Here is a 20,250-nt window from a genome sequence, read left to right on the forward strand (position 1 = left end):
TATTTATTTCGGCCCCTCAGCTCAACCCCAAAGCACGCCCCAAAGCACACGCCCGGCACAGCGCGGGCAGCGCCGAGCGGGACCGCGAGGAGCAAGCGCTGCTCGGCGGGGAGCGCGGAAGACGAGGTGGGGAGCGACCCCTCCGGCCCGCCCCGTACCCGGCTTAATCGGTAACGCTGTGCAAACCCAGGTGGAAAATGCGCCGTGCTCCGGACTAGGAGGGAGGAGATGGTGCAGTGCCCCCGGCCGCGCTGAGCGCCCAGCCGAGAAGACGCTGGGGTGTGTGTGCGTGTCGTTTGGGGCTTGGGGGATTTTTGTTGGTTTTGCTTTTGCCTTTTTTCCCCCCTCTTCCTTTTTTTTTTTTTTTCTATTTTTTATTTTTCCCCAGAAGGAGAGAAAACCCTACCAAGAATCTCAGATGGCTTAGAAAAATTAATAATAATCTGTGAAAATATGAAGTCGACCGGTTCTTGATTTCCCCCCTTCCCTCCCCTCCAGCTCCCCAGCCCACTGCTGAGATTGAGATAAAAGGACCCGTTTCCTGGAGGACGAGGAGAACAGACACGTTTCTGGTGGTGTAGAAAGGACCGATGGCAATGCTTCAGAGTGTAGCGGAGACGCAGGAAGGAGATTCAACCTCTTAACAAAAAAAATTAAGCAGGGGGAAAATACCAACGGGAAGGAAAGAGATATATATATATACACACATATATATATATATACAATTTAGAAGTATTGCCCAGGTGGCCACAAAGCATGGGCTGTGCTCCAAGCATCCACATCTCTGACAGCAGAGTGGTCTATCACAGTAGCAAAGAGTCTGAGGAGTGCAATTCCCCTCACCAGACCAACACAACCATGTCTCAACAGCAGCAAGGCAACCCCGTCCCAGGATTATTCATTAAATCCTCCAACACATCCACTTATAAGGTGAGGACTAATTCCTCTAAGAAAGACAAGAGGGAGAACAGCCAGAGCATGGAGGCAGAGACCCAGACCAGCAGATCCAGTGTTAAGGTAAAAAGGGTGCTAAAGATAAGCACTGTTTCTCTCAGAACAGGAGTTGGCTGTAGCGGTTTAACCCAAGGAGTCTCCCGGCTGAAGTGATACGTTGCGGGGGAGCTTTTCCTGGCTTGAGCTATTACTTTCGTTTATAAACTAATCAGTCTCCTGAAACGACTTTACAGATGTACCCAAGCCTCTTTCTTCATTCCACAAAATGAGTTTTCCTAATGCTGGGAAGGAGAACGGTGTAATTGTCCTTGTCAATCGTTAGAGCCAGGGGCGCGGGTCTTGCTTCTGAGTGCGGAGGGCCCGTCTGTCCGTCCATGGTGGGACTCTGTCGTGCACGGAGCTGCACTGCCGCTGACTCCTGTGTTTTACATGTTTGTGCTGGGTCACCCAGTGTGGCTGTTTGCGCTTGTCTTGTTTGGAAGCAGAGGCAAATCGCAGTCTGAAGCCATCTGCTAGCTGGGCTGATCAATTTGCATACCTCTTCCATTCAGAAAGTTGAAAGGAGGGCGACAGCGGTTTTTGCTGTGGGTACTGATTTACACTAACAACTTGTTGACCTTGTCTGTTGCTGCAAATAGAGTATTTTTGGAGGTTTTTTTGCATTTGTATTAGCATGCATACTTTTGTGTAGAGGTACAATGCAAGGCTGGGTGAAGTTGACAGACACATACTGAGAAAAATTGCAATTTGTGATTTTTTTTTTAATTTTTTTTTTTTTTAAAGTGAGAGAGCGGTGCAGAGTGCTTGCTTGTCTGTTTACTTTCTATTGATGGCCTGTTTGTTTATGGATTGTACTTTAGTTTCTAATGCTATAGGTTTTGATTATTTCATATCTTTGCTTTTTTTGGGGGGGGGGGAACTATCTCTGTTTTGTAAAAATAAGTAATTGCAAATATAAAAAAAAAATATCAAATTGTAGAAACCCAGGGGATATTATATAACATGGCTGACCTGCTCTGGGTTACCATGATAAGAATGGAGATATACACATGCCGTAAATACAAGATACAGGCTTGAGATACAGGCAAGAACGAGCTAAATGTCAAGTGTTTTGCAGACTCACAGAAACTCTAATGATTTGTAGTTTTCTTAGGATTTTTACATGCTCATTAAGACAGCTTCTAAAGTATTGACCTGGAATATTTTTCTTCAGTACTGTGATTTTCTTCAATTGTTTTATAGTAATCTCAGTTCACAGGAGTTTAAAAAAAGTCTAGAAAATGAGAAGACACTTTGTAAGTAGTGAGTTGGAGGAGGGATTTATAATACCTAAGGCAGAATGTGAAGCTGAATGGTGTTATACTAACCTGAATTTTTGTGTTAATAATGCTGTACAGGAAACTGAACTTTACGGCCCTGTTCACGCATGATAGACATGCTTATGGCATATTTAACACGATAACCACAGTAAGGCAACTTAGGGTGTTATCAGAATCCTGACAGTTGTTTTGCTAGCTGAATTTTTAAGTGTGATTATAATTGCACATTACAATATCTAAACAAAAAATACTCTTAAAATTTATATTCTGTGAATTTGTCTTCTGTGTGCTTGCTTATGGGGAAAAAAATCAACTCAAAAACCTGCTTCCAGAAGCATGCATGGGAAGCAGTCTTAGTTTTGTTAAATTTTGTTGTTCTATTTCAGGAACTTTGTAAAAATTCTCATTACTAGGTTTGGATAATTCAGCCAGATGCTATATGATTGATGTTGGTTCATATGCATACTGTAATCTCATTGGCAGTCATTCTGATTTTTATCACTCAGTCATATTTTCTGCCCTTGTCATCACTCTAAGCACGTCGCTGTGAAACGATGAGTTTTGAGAAATGAGAATGGAATTCTGTCTGTGATCAGCAGAATACGAAATCTGTTGGACACATCGCATCTGCATGATTTTCATGTGCAAAATCCAGTAATACTCTTCAGAGCTATAAAGCAGCATGGTATTCCATTCTCTGCTTTTATCATACATGTGTATAGTATGATCAGATTTACAGTCCTTAGTGTGCTAGATAACTGTCTTGCCTCGGAGATTGTGCTGGAGAGAGGGCTATGCTATCACTGGAGAGCCGTTTTCACAGTACAGTGAAGTTGTTTGGAAAGAAACAAAGTGTGAGAACATTGAAGATAAGGGACAGGAGTCTGAAATCCCTGAAGCCAAAAGGAGCACTGGGCAGGACGTTGTGCTATTTTGGAGTTAAAAGGATTTTTCATTTGAGGAAGAACTGTAAGAATTGGGGTGCTAGTAGGAGCTGTTGCTATTATTCAGAGTGCGTAGTACACCTTTTATGGCCCCTGGGGTACCCCTACATGAACAGAAGATGCTACAAACCTTTTGTGCTTTGGCCAATGGTGGTGTCATCAGAATTTGTGTGAATAGCCAGGAACCTGCCTGCATGGCATTTTCACTTGGTTTCAGGGCACTTTAATTGAAATTAATTTACATTCTTTTGTTGTATATGCATAGATTAAAGCCAAGAAAGTCCTATGTGAGAGCTACGAAGAAAATTTGGCCCATGTGTAAATTTCATATTTTCACTTTGGCTGGCATTAGCATTAAGTTTATTAAAATATGTGTAATAGGTAGTGCAATAACTTTTATTGAATCAGTTTGTTAGCTATAGTGCACATTTTTCAAGTCAGAAAGTGTCATTAAAAGAAATAACCCATACTAATTGTAAAGTGCCATTGTATATGTTGCTCATTAGCCTCCAGACTTATTCTGACTTTTTGTTTATGTCTTACTGTATCTTTGTTCTGGTCAAATAGAAGAGGATCATTTTCTGGATGTGTGGTGTGAGCAACTCTATTTTGTGATTTCCATCAATTTACAAGTTAACCTGTTCTTTCCTAATATGGAAAAACCTAGGTTTATCCACAGCAAATTTGCAGAACAGTCCTAAAAGTCTGTGTGTGCAGAGATAAATGCCATAATACCTATTTCTTGTATATAGGAGTATGGTGATGGTATATGAGAAATGGAGGAGCCCTTTTAATAAATTATATTTGGTCATGGCACTTGTATCTCCCTCTTTAATTAGTAATTTCATATGTGGCTTTAATTTGAAAATTTATGAGCAACTTGGAATCAAAGTGCCGTGTCTAAAAAGTGAACCAGCCATGAAAATTCTTCCCTTAATTTTTAATGTTATCGACTCCACATCTTAAACTCTGTACTTTTCCCAGTGAAAGATGAGTAGTACTTCATGTGGTAACAGTGACTGAGGTTTGATTATCCAGTGTTACATTCAGAATAACACATGATACTTACCCAGTACTGTTGCAAAGGAGAGTTTTCCTGATTTTTTTTTTTTTTTTAAATTTTTTTTTAGCTCTAAAAATCTCAGGAAAGTGGACTCAAAATCATGATAGTCTGTCTTTTTCATATATATATATTAGTTATGAATTTCTTCAGACATTTGTGGTGTTGAATTTGTGGTACAGGTACTTGGCTTTATAGAAACCTGCTTAAACACCTTTAGATTAATACCTGTTTCATCTATAGCATAAGTAAATGAGTAAATGCTGGAATGGTGTAAGGACTGAATGGGCATTTATTTAAAATTTACTTGGGGATTCATAAGCATATGCTGTCCCAACATCACGTGTGTGTGTGTCACTCTTCTGTAGTGCACTAATATACACTGTAGCACATATATTGCGCATTTGGTTTTGCCCTGTCATTCTTTTACGTATGTGAGATTTCCTTCCTCTTCTCTTGTGTAACTCTCCCTGTCATGTATATTTAACACAGAAATATGTGCGTTTGGGTGCTAGGGGATCAGAGAGTAAAACCAAACTTCCTTTATTTTAAATTAAAAGTAGTCCTAAGCCAGCAGGGCTAAATGTGAAATAGCCTTTTGATTTATCAGCTGATACAGGACAGGCAGTTTATATCCATGGCCCTACAGCCAGTAAGTTTTCTTCATTCAAACCCTGTGAAATTGCCTGAGAATCTTGCAGTCACTGCAAACCAATGGTTGCATAATTCTGCCTATAGGCAGCTGTATGCTATATTGTACCTGCAGTGCTGAAGTGGATCTCGTTTCAGCATGTAACAGCACATTATAATAGTCCGTTAAGCCATCTGCTCTTTTCCTGTCTGTCTGGTAATGTGTCCCCTCGGACCACACGATCTCTCTCCCCCTTTGGAACTCCTACACGTACTGTCCATGCTTCCACTGAGGCCATCCACCCTCTCTTGATTCCTCCCTCCCTGTTCCCACTGAAACTGTCCTCAATCATTTCCCCAACAAACCTCCCATCACCGCTTCCCTCCCACTTCCACTGACGTCAGCCCTCCTGTACAGAGATCCTTGCTCCCACTGAGAGGATCCTTCCCACGCCGAGATACATGAACTTTCCTCAATCTTTACAGCTCCAGACTTTCAGGCTGATGCTTTTTATGCTGGTGTTGCAAGGCATGAACCCTTTTCTCCAGAAGATGGGAGACTAATTTTTAAATGGTATGAAGTGAGCTGGTGCAGTAGCAAGTGAACTGTGTTCATATTTAAGTCTACTTTTTATCTTTACCTTTTAATTTCCTGTCGTTTGTAATCTAAACTGGAAAAAAACCAAAATGTAAATCACTCACAGCATATAGACCACTACACTACTAAGATAACATAAGCTGTGTTTTCAATTTTTAAAGCATTACTATTGGTACCTTTCCTGGTCATGCAAAATGTGTCACTGCATCTGAGGGCAATTCCTTGTGTCACTGAGATGAGCAAGGTTAGACCCTGAATTTCTGGAGTACTTAACTTCACTGAAACTCCTTTTGGCTGTAAATTCATCTGCCAGACATGAAACGCTGACTTCTCTCTGCCCTTTGCATTGTTCTTTGCTGCCCCTGCTCTGAGCTTGTTTTGTGTCTCTTCCCTGGCCATTTTAGGTGGTTAATTTCTCAGCTTTTCCTTTTCTGCCACCTGAATGTGTCAATAGAGGAAGTATTAAAAACAAGCCTTTATTTCTACAGTTCTAGGTATTTATCTTACCGTGTTGTACCCTTTGTATTCTTAATTGTATGGCTCAGATTGAAGTGTAAGTACATCCACAGTGAGATATTTTCTAGTTGCAGAATGTACTTATAAGCCAGGCAGAGGAGCAGGTGGTGATATACTTGCTAGTTCTCCATCCCTCTCTACCATTCCCAGTATTATGTGTTGTGTGAAATTCCAGTGCAAGGTACCAGCATTGCCTTGCTATTTAAGGTGCCAGCAATTCAGGTTTTATGTCCAAAATGCTAAGTCTAAATATAGATTTAAGATATTAAATAGTGAAATGATTACACCCACTTGTAGATACTTCACGTTCAACGAATTTTAGATTAGGAGATGCCTGCAATCTATGTGAAAATGAAGAATGTCTCATTAAGAAAGTTGCTCATAGTTCATTTGAAACTTTGAAAAAATACCATTTGGAAACTGTTTTGCTTCCCATATTGCATGCTTTAATATCTGTTCCTCATGTTCAAGTAAATGTCCATGTCAAGAAAACAAGAAGTATTTGAATGACAATTATTTTTAACATCTGTTGAAATTGTCATATCCAACAGTTACCACTACCAACAGTGATAAATTGCTGGTTTACTTCAGTTATTGTATGAACTTCTGTTCACCTCTCTTGGCTGTGACCTTGAGAAGGGACTCCAGAATTGGGTTTCTTAAGCAATAGTAACAATACACTGAAAATACTCCACTTCTTGAGCACTTGGTATGCCAACTGACTTTCAAAGGAGTCCTCAAAGAGGAAATAAATACTTAGAGATACGGACAGCTAAAGCTCTTATGAGGTCTCAGCAAAAAATGAAAGAAACCTAAAGCAAATACGGTAATGAACATATTAGCCCCAGGTGAAATTGTTTCAATGCAAGCTTTATGTAAGTTGTCATTTTGTCAGGGGACCACAGAACCACCTGCACACACAGGAGAACAATTTAGCATTGTGTTCTATTTTGGTGGTGTGTATGGATATAATATGCCCACATTGTAAACAGCTTTACCAGCCATGGATGTTGTTTCCGAGATCGCACACAGAACATGAGTTCATGTCCAAAGCATGGTTTTCCATGTTTATTGCAGTGTTTTATATGTCAGACCCGTTCCATCCAGTGGAGGCTCACTAGGAATTTGCTTGGCCCTCTGACATCCTATGCACTGCTATCAGTCCATTGGTTAAAATAAGTAGGTATCTTCCTTTAACCATAACTTAAATTGGCACGGGATGACAAGATGCAAATTGAATAGCTTCAATGTGCATGACATACTAAATAGTTTTATTGCCCAGAGCCAGATTTTTAAGTTTTCAGAGGCATCAAGGAGGCGATGTTGGTAAAGCCCTCTGCTTTTCAAAGAGATTTTGGCATCCAGCCCCTTTTAGGTCCTTTCTCAAAATCCCTGTCAAGGCCAAAATGTAATAAATGATGTTGGTACACATGCTGTGAAATTAAATAGCGGAGTCTCTAATTTGTGCATTCTTCCAGACCATCCCTTTTTACTATGGGTTGAACTGTTGGCCTCAAATCAAACTCCCAGGCCCTTTTCTCCTCTTCCTTGTAGAAGCTGTAAGTCTGTCACTCTGCATAAAGTAAAAAACTTAGCATTCTGTAAACCAGCTCCCACATGTATGGCTTTGTTTCAAGAGAAAGGACGAGGGCTAGAACCTACTTTTTGACATGGAAATGTGTTGACATGAATTAAGTTATATCTATTTTCAGTGTGGTTGACAAGGTAGTTTGAGATGGTTTTTGATAGTCTTTTAAAAATAGTCTGCATATGTACGTAGAGTGTTAATGTCCCTGCAAACAGAAGAACTTGGAATAAAAAAGGAATATTCAAGATTTAAAAGCGAATTTGGGAATAAACCACTGTTGCTAATGAAAAAGATTCTGATTCCAGTAGCAGGAACTCAAATTAGGATTAGGAGAAGGAAGAAATAACTGCTTTTGGTTCTGCTACTTTGTTACGATAGACAATTTTTGAGCACTAGATCCCTAAAAGTAGGATGACATTTTTGTTGATGTAAAGACAATCTCCTTGTTGGCCAGATAGGTCTTTCATTCCTGAGTAAACTAAATAGTGTTTCAAGGAAATTTTTTTTGTTTTGATCAGGATAGAAATTAATCTGTTAATATTTTTAACATATCTAAGTTGTGTCTGTTTCTGTATTGGACATGAGAATTCACTCTTTTTGCAAAAGCAGAATTATTTTGCATACTAACTTGAAAGTTGCCCAGGATGCTTCAAACATTTTATATGCCTGGAATGATTAAACCTTTTCAAGTACGAGGTATTTTCCTTTATAAATGAAACATTATATGTAGCGACATGAACAGATTTCTGATATTGTTAAGGGAAAAATGGTAACTTTGAAATCTTTTCATTGTTTTTTAGATTTCCCAGTTTCCTAAGTAAATCCATACAAAGAAAACACAGAATCACTGGGCAAATATGAAAGAATGACATCCTCTACTTCCCATTGTTTTTAACTTTGAGCTAGCAATGACCTTTAGCTCCCTACTGGGATGCAGTGGAAACTTTATGAGGCCCCATCTTACTTGCCACTAAAAGACAACGTATTTTTAAAGTTACACATTTACCATTGCTTTCTGTCTTTCAGTTTGTGGTTCTGTTATCTCTAATAAAATTTAATCAGGCAAATAACCTCAGTAAGCAATCAGCAAAGTAAACCTTCTTTAAAAAGGTCTTGTTTGAAAAACTATGCTAATGTATAAATTAAAGCACAACAAAAGAACCTCGATCTGCACTGAATACAATCTTCCTGTATTTAGGAGTATCTACACTTCTGCATGGTCAGATAGATAATGTTCCTCATTCATACTGAATTACCAGGATTGTGTCTCTTCTGACACGGAAGCGTGGAATATTTTACAACAGTGGTTTTAATTCCAAGTTTTTAAATGCACAAACGTATCTGCGTGATAGGTAGGTAGGTCAAGATCACTGTTCAGCCCAGACGACTGAGTTTGCAGATGTGTATTTCTTCTTTCTGGAATACTGTCTGCTGTTTCTTTCAATTTTTAATGTTGGGGTTTTTTTTTTTGGTTTTTTTTTTTCATTAAAGTTTGGTGTGAAATTCCACAAATGGTTGAGGACAACCACACCTACTTCGGTAACTTGAAGCAGAAGTAGTACCCTGCACACTGCTGCAGTTTAACTGCCTGGTAAAATTGCACTTTTTCATGAGCTGTAACTCGGGGATAAATATCTCTGCCTAGGATGAATATCAGGATATAAGTCTACAAGTACTGGAATCCAGAGCTCTGCCACACACTGAAGCATGGATGGCATTGGCATGGCTGGCAAGATATCTGCCTTTTATTTTTCAAAACAAAGAATTAATTTCAAATACTGAGGAGGTTTATTGATAGACCAAATTCTGACTAAAATGACAGTCTTTCAACCCCATTAAAATATGTGGGCTTGAGGTGTGTACCTGAGGCATAGCTTGGACTGCTGTGTTTACCTCTCAGTATGGTAGCAAATAGCTCCCTGTTGGATACATGATTTGGAAATTAAAATAGTGGCAATAATTTTTGAATTAAGGGCTAAGTTATTTTCTGTCATTCCAGAAAGACATCTGTATAGCTCCAGCAAGCAAGTTCCTGGCTGTACTGAAGCTAGTGGCAAAGTTCATACAATTTTCAGAACAGACAGAATTTGATCTCTGGTCTGTAAGCAAAAATTACCTGGCTTCTCTGAAGTGCAACTGGGGTATCAGCCCAGAGGGTTGGGTCCCATGTTTTATGATTGCTTAATCCATAACTAATGCAAAAAACTACCAATAACTGATACTATTAACTGTCTAATGATGGGAGTAATGGGATAGCAAATTGATTTTTTTTTTTCTCAGCTTCATATAGCAGTGGGAGCTGCAGTAACTGCATAAAGAATATAAATTGCTATGGCTTCAGGTCATAAATGAAATCTGTGTGTCTGTTGTTGTTCTTGAGGGTGGTGACTCTCAACGTTAAACCTTGAATTTCTGGGCATTCAAAAGGACGTTTTTCTACTTATTTGTACCTGTGTAGTTCTCCACTTGCATCTGAAGTGTGTTGGGATGTGTTATGTTGCCTGGTGCTTTGTGGTTGCAGATGATCGTTCTGTAAGTAAATTGATGCAGCAGTGTGGGCAAGGCTAGAGATACTGAACTGAAATCAGAAGAATCAGACGGCCACTGGTTAGTGTGTGGCTCTTTGGCCAACTCGCTGTGTGTTTCTACTTGAATGCTTGATCTTAATTATGTGTCGTGCAGGATCAGGGGCATCATATACCCAGGAACATAAGAGTTGCACTCAGATCAAACTGTGTCCATGTAATGCAGTGATTTGTTTCTAACAGCAGTCAGCAGAGTGTGCTTTGGAGAAAGATGCAAGGAATCTATTTAAAGGTACAAAAATGAGAAGAGCTTTTCATGTTCCTCCTTTGGCTTTAGTCTGTCTGGACATACTGATTTGCTTCTCATTTTTGACAATTTTGGCGTGTAATACGATAATGATATTTTAGTTTTATCTCCTTAGAACTTGGTTGCTAAGTTGACAAATGCAACAAAAAATTGTACACTTGAGTGGAGTTTTTGAATGGAGGATTAATTTCCAAACCAGGGTTAGCACATACTTAGCACTGAAACACCATCAATGTGGATGGCTTATGTATTTGTTTCTGCAAATACTGTTGCAGGGACCAAGAACAAGTGATGAAAGTGTTTAAAAGAAAGCAAGGGGGTTGAATTTTAACTAAATACGGGTTTGCATTTCGAAGAGGACTTAATGACCATAGAAGCTGGTGCTTTTTTCATACACAAGGCAGAGTATCCTGCAGATGAAAAAAAGCTGAGGGTAGTGTTGATATTTTAGAGGAATGAAACATTTCAAAGCCAGGCAAAGAGGGTCTTGCAAACCCAAACAGCTTTTGTTAACAAATGCACTGTAAGGAAGAGCCAAGTCCTGTGAATTCAAACACTGCTTCATGCTTCTGTTGGTTCTGCTATAACTTTTAATTTACTTAGCATTTGTTTTCTTTTTGTCTTTTGCCATGGAAGTGATTTGCTTTCTGCAGAATTTCAGATGAAAGGGCTGTTCTGCTTATACTGTCAATTAGTTATGTTATCGTATGTCCTCAGTTCTGGAAATGATGCGTCTTGTTCCTTGCTAACGGATGCCATGGAGCTGAGATCGGTCGTGAGAGCAGTCAGGTCAAATTCAGTAGTAGTGCTGTCAGTCACAGCCCCTAAGCCTGACAATAAATTCCCTTGGTGAATAATATTAACATTTTACATTTACCAAAGTATGGAATCTTTTACTTTGAGCAGCTGCTTACTTTTTAGGAGGGGATATGTTTTCTGAAATACTATTGCAAGTTACAGCGCTTTAAAATGAATGTGTTGGAGCAGTAGCTTGTTGGGAACTGAGTTTTCTCCAAAAAGCAGCTCGCATAGCCTTTTCACAGTGCCCTGCCTCTGGCAGCTGTACCAAGTAGCAAGAACCAGCTTCTTGGACATAAGAGAGATTTAGCTTTTATGATCCTTGATAATAAAAACTCATGAAACTAATGAAACTGCTCAGTGAGGAAGCTCATCTGTCCCACTCACCCCTGGCTTTGGTGAGAAGACAGTATTTGCAGGACAGGCAAAGTCAGCCTGCTGTCTTGGTAGCAAGTATTTAAAAAATGGAAATCTGGTGGGCATACTTTACTACTGGTTACTGTTGATGTATCAGCTTATGATATTTTACTGAAAAACACAGTTCTGATGTCACTGTTTATATGTTTTAACATTTTGAAGATTTTTTTTTTTTTTGTATCAGTGCAAATCCTCCAAGTTTAGAGTGGAAGCAGGGCAGAGGGAGCAAGCGCATGCCTCCGCTAGTGGTTGGCGGGAGGCATAGGAAGTCTTAACAGCTTGTCTGATCTGCAGACTTGTCCCATGCTCACACTGTGACTAGGGGCTAATTGCCAGGCACCAAATTTTCAGAGGAGTGTGATTGAAGTTCACATTTTCTAAAAAGCTAAGCTCTCTAGTGAATTGCTTACAGTGAGATTCATAGCTGGACTGTCAGAAAAGTGAGCTGAAATTACCATCTCTTAGTTTGCCAATTAAACTAAAAAGGACTTCTTTTTGGAGGTTACATAGCTGTGAAGTTTTCTCCTAACTTTATCTTGGCTGTTCTGATTGCTAAGAGCTCTTACAAGGCTCTCTTGTGCTCTTTGGGCAATATAAACTCTTTCCTGCTGTGCTCTGCTAAGGTTGTGGGACACTGTTCATGGGATAAATTTTGCTTTGTGGGGTAACCTTGCTTTGTGGGTATCGAAAGTCTAAGCAAACTAGACAATTTTAAGGACTGCAGAAGTGAAATACACCTGGTGCAGGTTCAGGCAATGGAAATCTTTTCCTCCGCTGCTCCTCTGAGCCTTTGAGTTCTGCTAGGAAGCGCAGGCTGTGGGTGTTAAGAAGTAGCTGTGATGTTCAACCCTTTATTCTACAGACAGGAGTTATGTGGGTTAGGAGGTTCCTCCCTGATACATTGCACTGCTCTGTCATTGCCTCCCAAATTTAATTACAAGGTCAAGACCAGAGGCCAGTGTAGAGTGTAAGTGGTGGGGTCCAGTGCTTGACTCTGAGGTCACTATGGGCAATGGTTTTGCTTGTAGGTTGCAGAAGTCTCAGCTGTCTCCACAGGGATCTTTACCTAGTTATGGAAGAGTGAAATCTCCTAAAAGGTTGAGAAACCTCCTGAATTTTTCCATCATCAGCTGGAGCAAGGACACAGTCTCCCTCAGGTAGTTGTTTCCTGCAGTGTGTGTTTAGCGATGGGGCCATGTGGTCTCTTGCCCTTTCTCCATGGATGACCTGCAAAGGAGAGCTGTCATCCCCCCTCAGGAAACCTGATACTTTTGGTCAGTGGCCCCGTACATTTTTTTTCCCAGCTGACTGGCATTCCAGCTGACTGATCAGAGAAGTACCCAGTGCATCCACTTGTTAGGATTCGCTGTGCCTTCAGGATAAAGGTACCAAGGAAGTGCATTCTGCTGAGCATATCTGAAAGCAGAATGGCACTTGCCTGGCTGTGGCCAATCACTTTGACTACTTTAGGATCTAGTTTCCCCTTACCCCTGTAACAATACACTCAGTAACAGTAAATACGCATGTGAAATATTACCTGGGAATCTTTAAATGCTTGGCTACTATTAGCTTCATGCCACTTTAAGAGATATAAGGACAGACCCCACCCCCCCAGTTTGCAGAGAGGTGGGTGTGGGTGAAGGGCTTGGCATTTTTTTCGTCATCTTTCCCAACACTGGGAGATCCAGCAGGTAGAATTTCTAGGAGATTCTCCTAAAGGAGGGGTCTCTGCAGCCCGTTATAAAGAAGTTCAATGATTTTTAGGGTTTACCAACAAAACATTTCATGTAGAGGGAAAAGCATGACAAAGGATTTCCAGGATGAAGGGATTATGGCTAACAGTGCTGTACCTCTGCTGGGTGCTGTAAGAATTCTTAATATCCTTAAGAGTCTGAGTTAGGTTTGGGAAATGTCAGCCTCTGAGGTACTGAGGAATGCACTGAGGCCAGTGGTAATTGTTTGTTGAAACCCAAACTAATTGATTGCTATAGCTCAGTTTGGTTACTAGAGGTACTTTTATCCTAGAACAGACATAAACAGACTGTCCAGAGGAATACATATGCACAGGATGTTTGCCAATTAGCTTGCAGTTAATTTAGATAGAACACAACCCCCTGACTTAGTATACCCTAAGGTCTTATTTTTTAATCAGCTTGGACGGGGTCTTTAACATGTGCAAGCCTGATTAAGGTACAGGACAGATACTGGTGCATGTTGAAGTGCTTTATTCAAAGCCATGAACAGCAAGGATGGAAATATATGTGGGGAGCATAGAGCACCTTGGTCTTCCTGATGCTCTCTGAAGTTGTCTGCCTCCATTCGAGTAGGACAAACCTCTCAGATTGTGGCTGCCATGTTAATGCACCCATCTGTGGAACTCAGTACTGAATACTGAGACCTCGGACCTTCACAAGAAGGTTTCCGCAGGAGGCTCTCCTTCCTCTCCAAGTCATACATGTCTTTCTAGAGGTCAGGCTATCTTAAGAAACCATCGCTGACTGTTCTCAAGTGCTTATGCTACTTAACTCTCTAAAAATAGAAAAAATTATGAAGCTCCCTCACATGTCGGGACAGCCAAGGGGCTTTCTTTAAACACTTTGTAAAATAGCACTGTCTCTTTATCACATGAGCTCTTAATTTCTTGATTCAGAAAAGTACACAGTGCTTTCCTACAGTGCATAGCTGGGCACTTCTAGAGCCTGCTTCTTCACACAAGATTTTTGAAAGATGACTGTTAACTAAACTTGGCTTAATTAAGTTGACAATTTCACAGCTACTTTGAACACCTCATTAACTGCAGGCTACAGCTTCTTTGCAGCCAAAGCTCCACAATACATCATACAGTGAACCTGCTGACAGGAGGGTACAACTTCCAACTCATGCTTCAAGAGATCAGATTTATTACTGCAGTCCTGCTTCTTCTAAAACCAGTGAAGGCCTCCCTCAACAGATACTGAAAATACTTTGATCTGCAGTACAGTCCTACATAGCGCTGCCTAGTGCAGATGCCACTTGGCATGTTAAAGCCAATGCTGTTTTACATATGCTGCCAAGCTGATAGCAGTGTTGGGGTGAGGGCAAGTGGCTGTGGCTGAGTTGCATGGATTGCAGCTCCTGTATGGTACTGATTGAAGGTCTACAGTAATCTTTTCATTTTTATTTAAACCATCATATATATGCGATTCCTTGTTACTCAGCTCGCTTAAAAATAGAGAATAGTTCATTGTTACCTGTTTCTTTACAAATGAATTGATCTGGTTTATTTTTGTGCTTTGTCCTGCCCCCCCTTTCTCCCCTGATAGTATAGAAAATGTAGTCTCTGAGAGCTGTTAAAACACATGCTGAAGGCTATGGAGACTGAGCTTGCTGACTGCGCTTGAGCTAGCTGGGCTTCTGCAACTTGGCCTTGGAGAAAGAATAAATACTATTTCAAAGAAGTTTCCAAACCTCTGCTGCCCATGACCCTGCAAGATCCCATCATATGTTGCAGAAACAAGTGTGTGGCATCTTAGGCGATCAGGCGTCCTCCTCTCGCCTCGTATGTTAATACTGCAATGGTCTGTTCTTTATGTTGGTGATTTCTTACTGATGTGGCTATGGTAAAGCCCTGCTCTAATCACAGCAATACTGACGCTACTGTGCTTGTGACAGCATAGTTTATACCATTTGAGAGTACAAATACACTGGTATAACTTTTTCCACAATAGAAAGTTTTCCTGCGTTTCTTGACTTGTGGAATTTTACTTCGGACACATTTCTAATTTAGGCAAAGTCTTAATACAGTCAAGGCCAGGACTGTACGAGGAATGTTACCTAGCCTAGAAATGTCAGTGAGGGATTTTGATTTTTAATAATATTTTATACTGGAAAAATCTCTGTTATGGATATAGTAATAGTACATGGGTGTGTGTGGGGGGGGAACATGCTTTTGTTAGAATAGCTTGTTTCATTTGAGGAACTGGTATAAAGTATACCAGCAAAACCAGTTTTGCTAATGTTAGCTCCATTTGCAATAAGAAAGTTTCCCAGGACGCTTACCTATGCCAGGATTTAAGGACTGTGGAAGTGAAACGGAAGCAAAGTGAAAACCTGGTACAGAGTCAGCACATGGAGCCCTTTTCCTTCTTGTAGAGCCTTTGGACTGTGATAGTTTCTGGCAGCTGATGCCTGTGAGCCACTTGGCCTTCTTTTATGTTGCCTTTGCGACAGTGAGAGCTCCAAGGAGCTCCCCTAGCACTCTGAATGTTGCCATGACACTGGTGCTTTTTTGGAATTTTTCCTCTTTTGGACAGGTAGATTTAACAGGAAATAGTTTGCCTGAGGTATGAAATTATAATGTGGTATTTGCAAACCTTTGGTAAGAAAAGGCTTTTTTTTTTTTTTTTTTTTGTTAGCAAGGCTTTGTAGGCTAGACCAGGCAGTAGAACAAACAGAGGGGAACAGTCCTTGAATTAGGACAAATAAGTGATTGTTAATGGCCTTTGTCCTCTGTTGCTGTTTGTGTGCCTTTTAATGTAGGACACTGCTCTTCAGAACAGGCTGTAAGTATGTGGCTCTGCATTCTGCAACTTAAGATTATTAAGGGAAAGTTGAACTCTCAGTTAATTAATTGCGTCGTTTAGAATCAATTTAATCTAATGATTATCTCATGGAACAATTCTAGATTTATGTTTGAGTATGGGACAAATTATTATTGTACAGAAGATACTGAATTACTAGGTGATTTGGTGACAATTTGATGGTAATGCAACGAGGCAAGTTGTGATACAAATGCTGTCAGGCCACAGCTGCTTCTGCAGCAAACTGCCACTTTACTGCCTGTTTCTGCTTGACCTTGTTACTATAGCATCCATGGTGGTCTATAGTTTTTCTCTAACTTGTTCAGTTACACACAGCAGAGACTCCTTCCTGCAGGCCCTTTTCTTGCTTTTGCCATTGTGTTCTACCTTCGACTGCCATTTTCATGTTTCTAATGCTCATACATGCACGTATCTGTAATTTTGGGGAGTCACAAATAGTAAACAACCTCTCACTGATGAATGTCACATCAGCTCTTTTCAGTACCTTTTTTTTTTTTTTAATGAAGTGCTTTTGTTGGGTGAAGGTCTTTGAGGAAGGTATAGCTTCTTCCCTCCCACTGGCATACAACACTTATCCTAGAAATGATACAATCGTTTTGTTTACAAAGAAGCATAGCTAGTAAACAGATGTCTCCCTGAAAATCTTTATTTAGTACACACAGTGTACTCTTAATCATTTGCACAAGGTCAACAGCCCTTAAAATGCCATTATTATAAATCAGTCTAATATTAGAGGAGTATTTTCATAGATGTGTATACAAACTCAAGTAAACCAAAAAATCATTTTTTTCTCTAACTTCAGCTATAATGCAGTAAACTTATTTCTAATCTGCCATACTAGAACAATGTTTTTTCATCAGCTTTCAAAATTGCAGTTCTGTTCTATGCTTAAAATGTTTTCCTCACTGACATTTTAAATTTTAGGTATGTTCTTGTGTTGCTTACCCAAAAGAAGTAACACTGTGGGGAAAAAAAAAGTTTTGTTTTTCATAGTACAAAACATAAATAATTAGTTGATGTGTAAATTAATTATAGTTTCTGGATATGAATTTCAGTTATTTAAATATGAATAGAGACTGTTGTAAATGACATTAAGCATGGACTCCTAGTCTTGTATGATTCAGCTGGTGCTGACACAATTTCATAATACACATTAGACATTTTCCATCTGTTTTGTAACCATGTCAGTTCAGATAGTTGCTGTAAAAAGGGAATATCTGCATGAATAGTTGTGATCAAACTGAACTTTAATCTGAAATGGAAATTGATTTTTCCCCTTACTAGGGACGTTGAAATGGCTTCCCATAGTATTGAAGCTCAAGCTAGTTTTGTGACAGCTTTCTTTTTGACAAGGACCGAGTGGAAAAAATTGTTACTTTTCTTCCAGATACACTTCCAACAGCTGCCATAATTTCCACTTTTTCAAAGGGTCATGTTCATTGTGTCTTTAATGAAATTAACTGCTTTGAAAGATTTTACATCTTTCAATAATCTTCCAAGCTTCCCATTGCCTTTTACACTTGCAGAGTTGATGACCATTACAGAGATGACTGAAAAGTGGTCCATGAGTGCTGCCTTATTTACAGAGCTGCATCCAGTAACCCCATACTCTGCAGTCTGATTTTGGGCGACCAACTATTCTTCTTTGGTTTCTTGAGAGTAGTGTGAATAGACTGAGAGAGGCCTGACTTTCATCTTGATTGCATTGAGGCTGGGGTGATATTTGATTTAAGTGGTATTATGCAAGTAAACCAGAGCAATGTGGCGGACTCTGAGATGAAATCTCTTGCTTTTGTCTTTGTACCCATGTTCTGGAGCCAAGCTGATGCTTGAAGCCCATAGAGTCAATAGAAAGGCTGGTTTTCTCAGAGCCAGTTATGTTTTAGCTGGTTTTGGCTGCTCTCTTCCTGTCTGATGTATCACTACCAAAAACTGGAGGGTGGTCCGTACTGGCTTTAGCCTACTGAGAACTCTTGGTGCCATGTTAGAGCTCCAGCAGACGTGCATGGTAGAGCACAGGTGAGTGAACCCTGCAGACTTGGAGAACTTGGTGCCGAGCAAAACTCTATAGGCTATTTGAAGTCAACTGTGTGTCAGTGGCTGGAATGGTAATGGTCATCATTAATATAATAAACAGCCAAGTGCAGAAATTACAGAAAATACATAATAAAATAAAGTAATCTATATAAATTTGTAATGTTGCTGTAAAAAAGTCAGTAAAGTTAGGCTTAGCACAAAAATATGCTAGCATGTATTGGTACAGTATCTTTATATAGGCTGGAGATAGGTTTGCGTGTTGTGGGGAAGCTCTTTCTTGAATCTCAGCAGTCATTTCTTTTAAACTTTATGATCTTCCAGTTCAGTCCATGGAAAATAAACCTAAAATCTAGTTATTGTGGATATTTAATTTTTTGTTCTTTAGTTTTTCTTGGCCTTTTTTATAGCATCTTTCCAAAATGCCTTGCCCTCTATAAACATTAGGCTATTAAATTTTTGAAGCTCATGACAATGTTGTTCCATAGATCATGCATTCGCTGGCATTTGCAGGGTAAACACCCTCCAACCAGAAACTAAGCAAGCTCAGTCTCTGTGGTATGCTCAGTCCTCATTTGCCCTGGGATCAGGAGTCCCCAGCCTGTTTTCATGTCACTCACATGATGTTGTTTCACACTTGGAGTACATCTTTGGCTCAGCACTTCCTTGCTTTTTGAAAATACTTCTCTTTTTAGAGAGAGCAATTGCTTGATGCTAACTGCTCTTAGTAAAATAGCAGCTTTTTAGGGCTAATAAGTAGGTATTTCTAAACTTCACAACTCCCTTCCAAGCGAAGGCTAGCATCATAGAATTAGAAATTACCCAAAAGAAACTTAGACAGCAGCAGCAAATACAGCACAGATAAACTAAGAGAGTTGCCTGGGAAAGGCCTTCAGTATTTTCAGCAATTGTTCTACAACCACCACATTCCTCTTTTAAAATTCTTTGAGATGGATCACATTGTGCCTTGGCAAAGACTTTTGGGATCTAGAATGATGTTTTACTTAGTGATTAGTGGGTTTCATCGCTCAGGCAGGAAGATAAGATGGTCAAATAGAAAAACGCTAATTTTGAATGATGTATAATGGTCAGTCAAGGCCATTGTGTAGCTTGTCTGCTTTGTGACAGATAAGCAACTGCGGTGCAAGGACTACAGATGGTTGTTAGTTTAAAAAGTCTCATTTAGCTTTGTCTAAATCATAGGAGCTTTTTTCTGTGAGTGGAGCTGTGGTTATTTATTTTTCTGTGGTTTTTTTTTTGCTGAATACAAATGATACCCAATTTTGCTGAAGCGACTTGTCAATACAATATTTGAAAAAAAAAGTGGAAATATATATGAAGTATCTCAAAACTGTTTCAGATTCCAGTAGCTTGAGGATTTCAGATATCATTGCTAATGTTCAGGAGTGACTGGCTGTACTTCTGAGTTCAGCGTATTCGGCTTGAGTAACCTGTGTTCTTGTGAGTGTGTTGTTGGGGAGGGCAGAGAGGGGAGTGTCATGCTGCATTGAGGAAAACGGACTTAGGAAGAAAAACAAGTAATGGTACTGCCTAAAGGCCGTCTTATTTGTGTTAGCAGGTAGTAGCACAGATAGTTTGTACAGGTCTTTGTAATTGTTTTTGATAGTCAGTCTGAAAAAGTGGAAAGAATTAGCACTAACAAGAAATCCCACATGTAAACTCACTAGGACAGGGATCATGTTTACCTGTACGTTTATAAGGCTGTTGTACATCTCAGTGCTTACACTGTACAAATGTAAAAACAAAATAAAAACAGTGTTGGTGTTAGGAAATGAACTCTCTTGTTAATTCATTCTTTGTAATGACACATGCTTTTTTTAAGAGACGTAAACTCGTTCTTATTTATGCATAAGGAGAGTGCAAGAGTTGCATGTGCAGTTAGAAGTAATTAGTTCAGTAATAGATGACTTGTTTGTCTGTTGGCATAATTAATGATAGCACTGGTACCCCGTGTCCCAG

General features: G+C 39.7%; 1 protein-coding gene across 5 annotated transcripts in view; it reads left to right on the forward strand.

Moving 5' to 3' along the window:
- The first annotated feature begins 6 nt into the window (after nt 1-6).
- The window catches only part of PDE8A (phosphodiesterase 8A), a 132,462-nt gene continuing 112,218 nt past the window's right edge, over nt 7-20,250 (forward strand). For 3 of the 5 annotated variants that reach the window (XM_035899338.1, XM_035899340.1, XM_035899341.1), the window contains exon 1: nt 7-1,017. In XM_035899338.1, coding sequence (XP_035755231.1) covers nt 757-1,017 — 261 coding nt within the window. In that variant the 5' untranslated portion in view covers nt 7-756. Of the gene's footprint in view, nt 1,018-1,214; nt 1,539-20,250 lie in introns of those variants that run through there. The other 2 variants (XM_035899339.1, XM_035899342.1) reach the window with 2 other exon arrangements.

This window comes from Egretta garzetta, unplaced genomic scaffold (assembly GCF_000687185.1).
Source record: "Egretta garzetta isolate BGI_Z169 unplaced genomic scaffold, ASM68718v1 scaffold287, whole genome shotgun sequence".
NCBI classification, from domain to species: domain Eukaryota; kingdom Metazoa; phylum Chordata; class Aves; order Pelecaniformes; family Ardeidae; genus Egretta; species Egretta garzetta.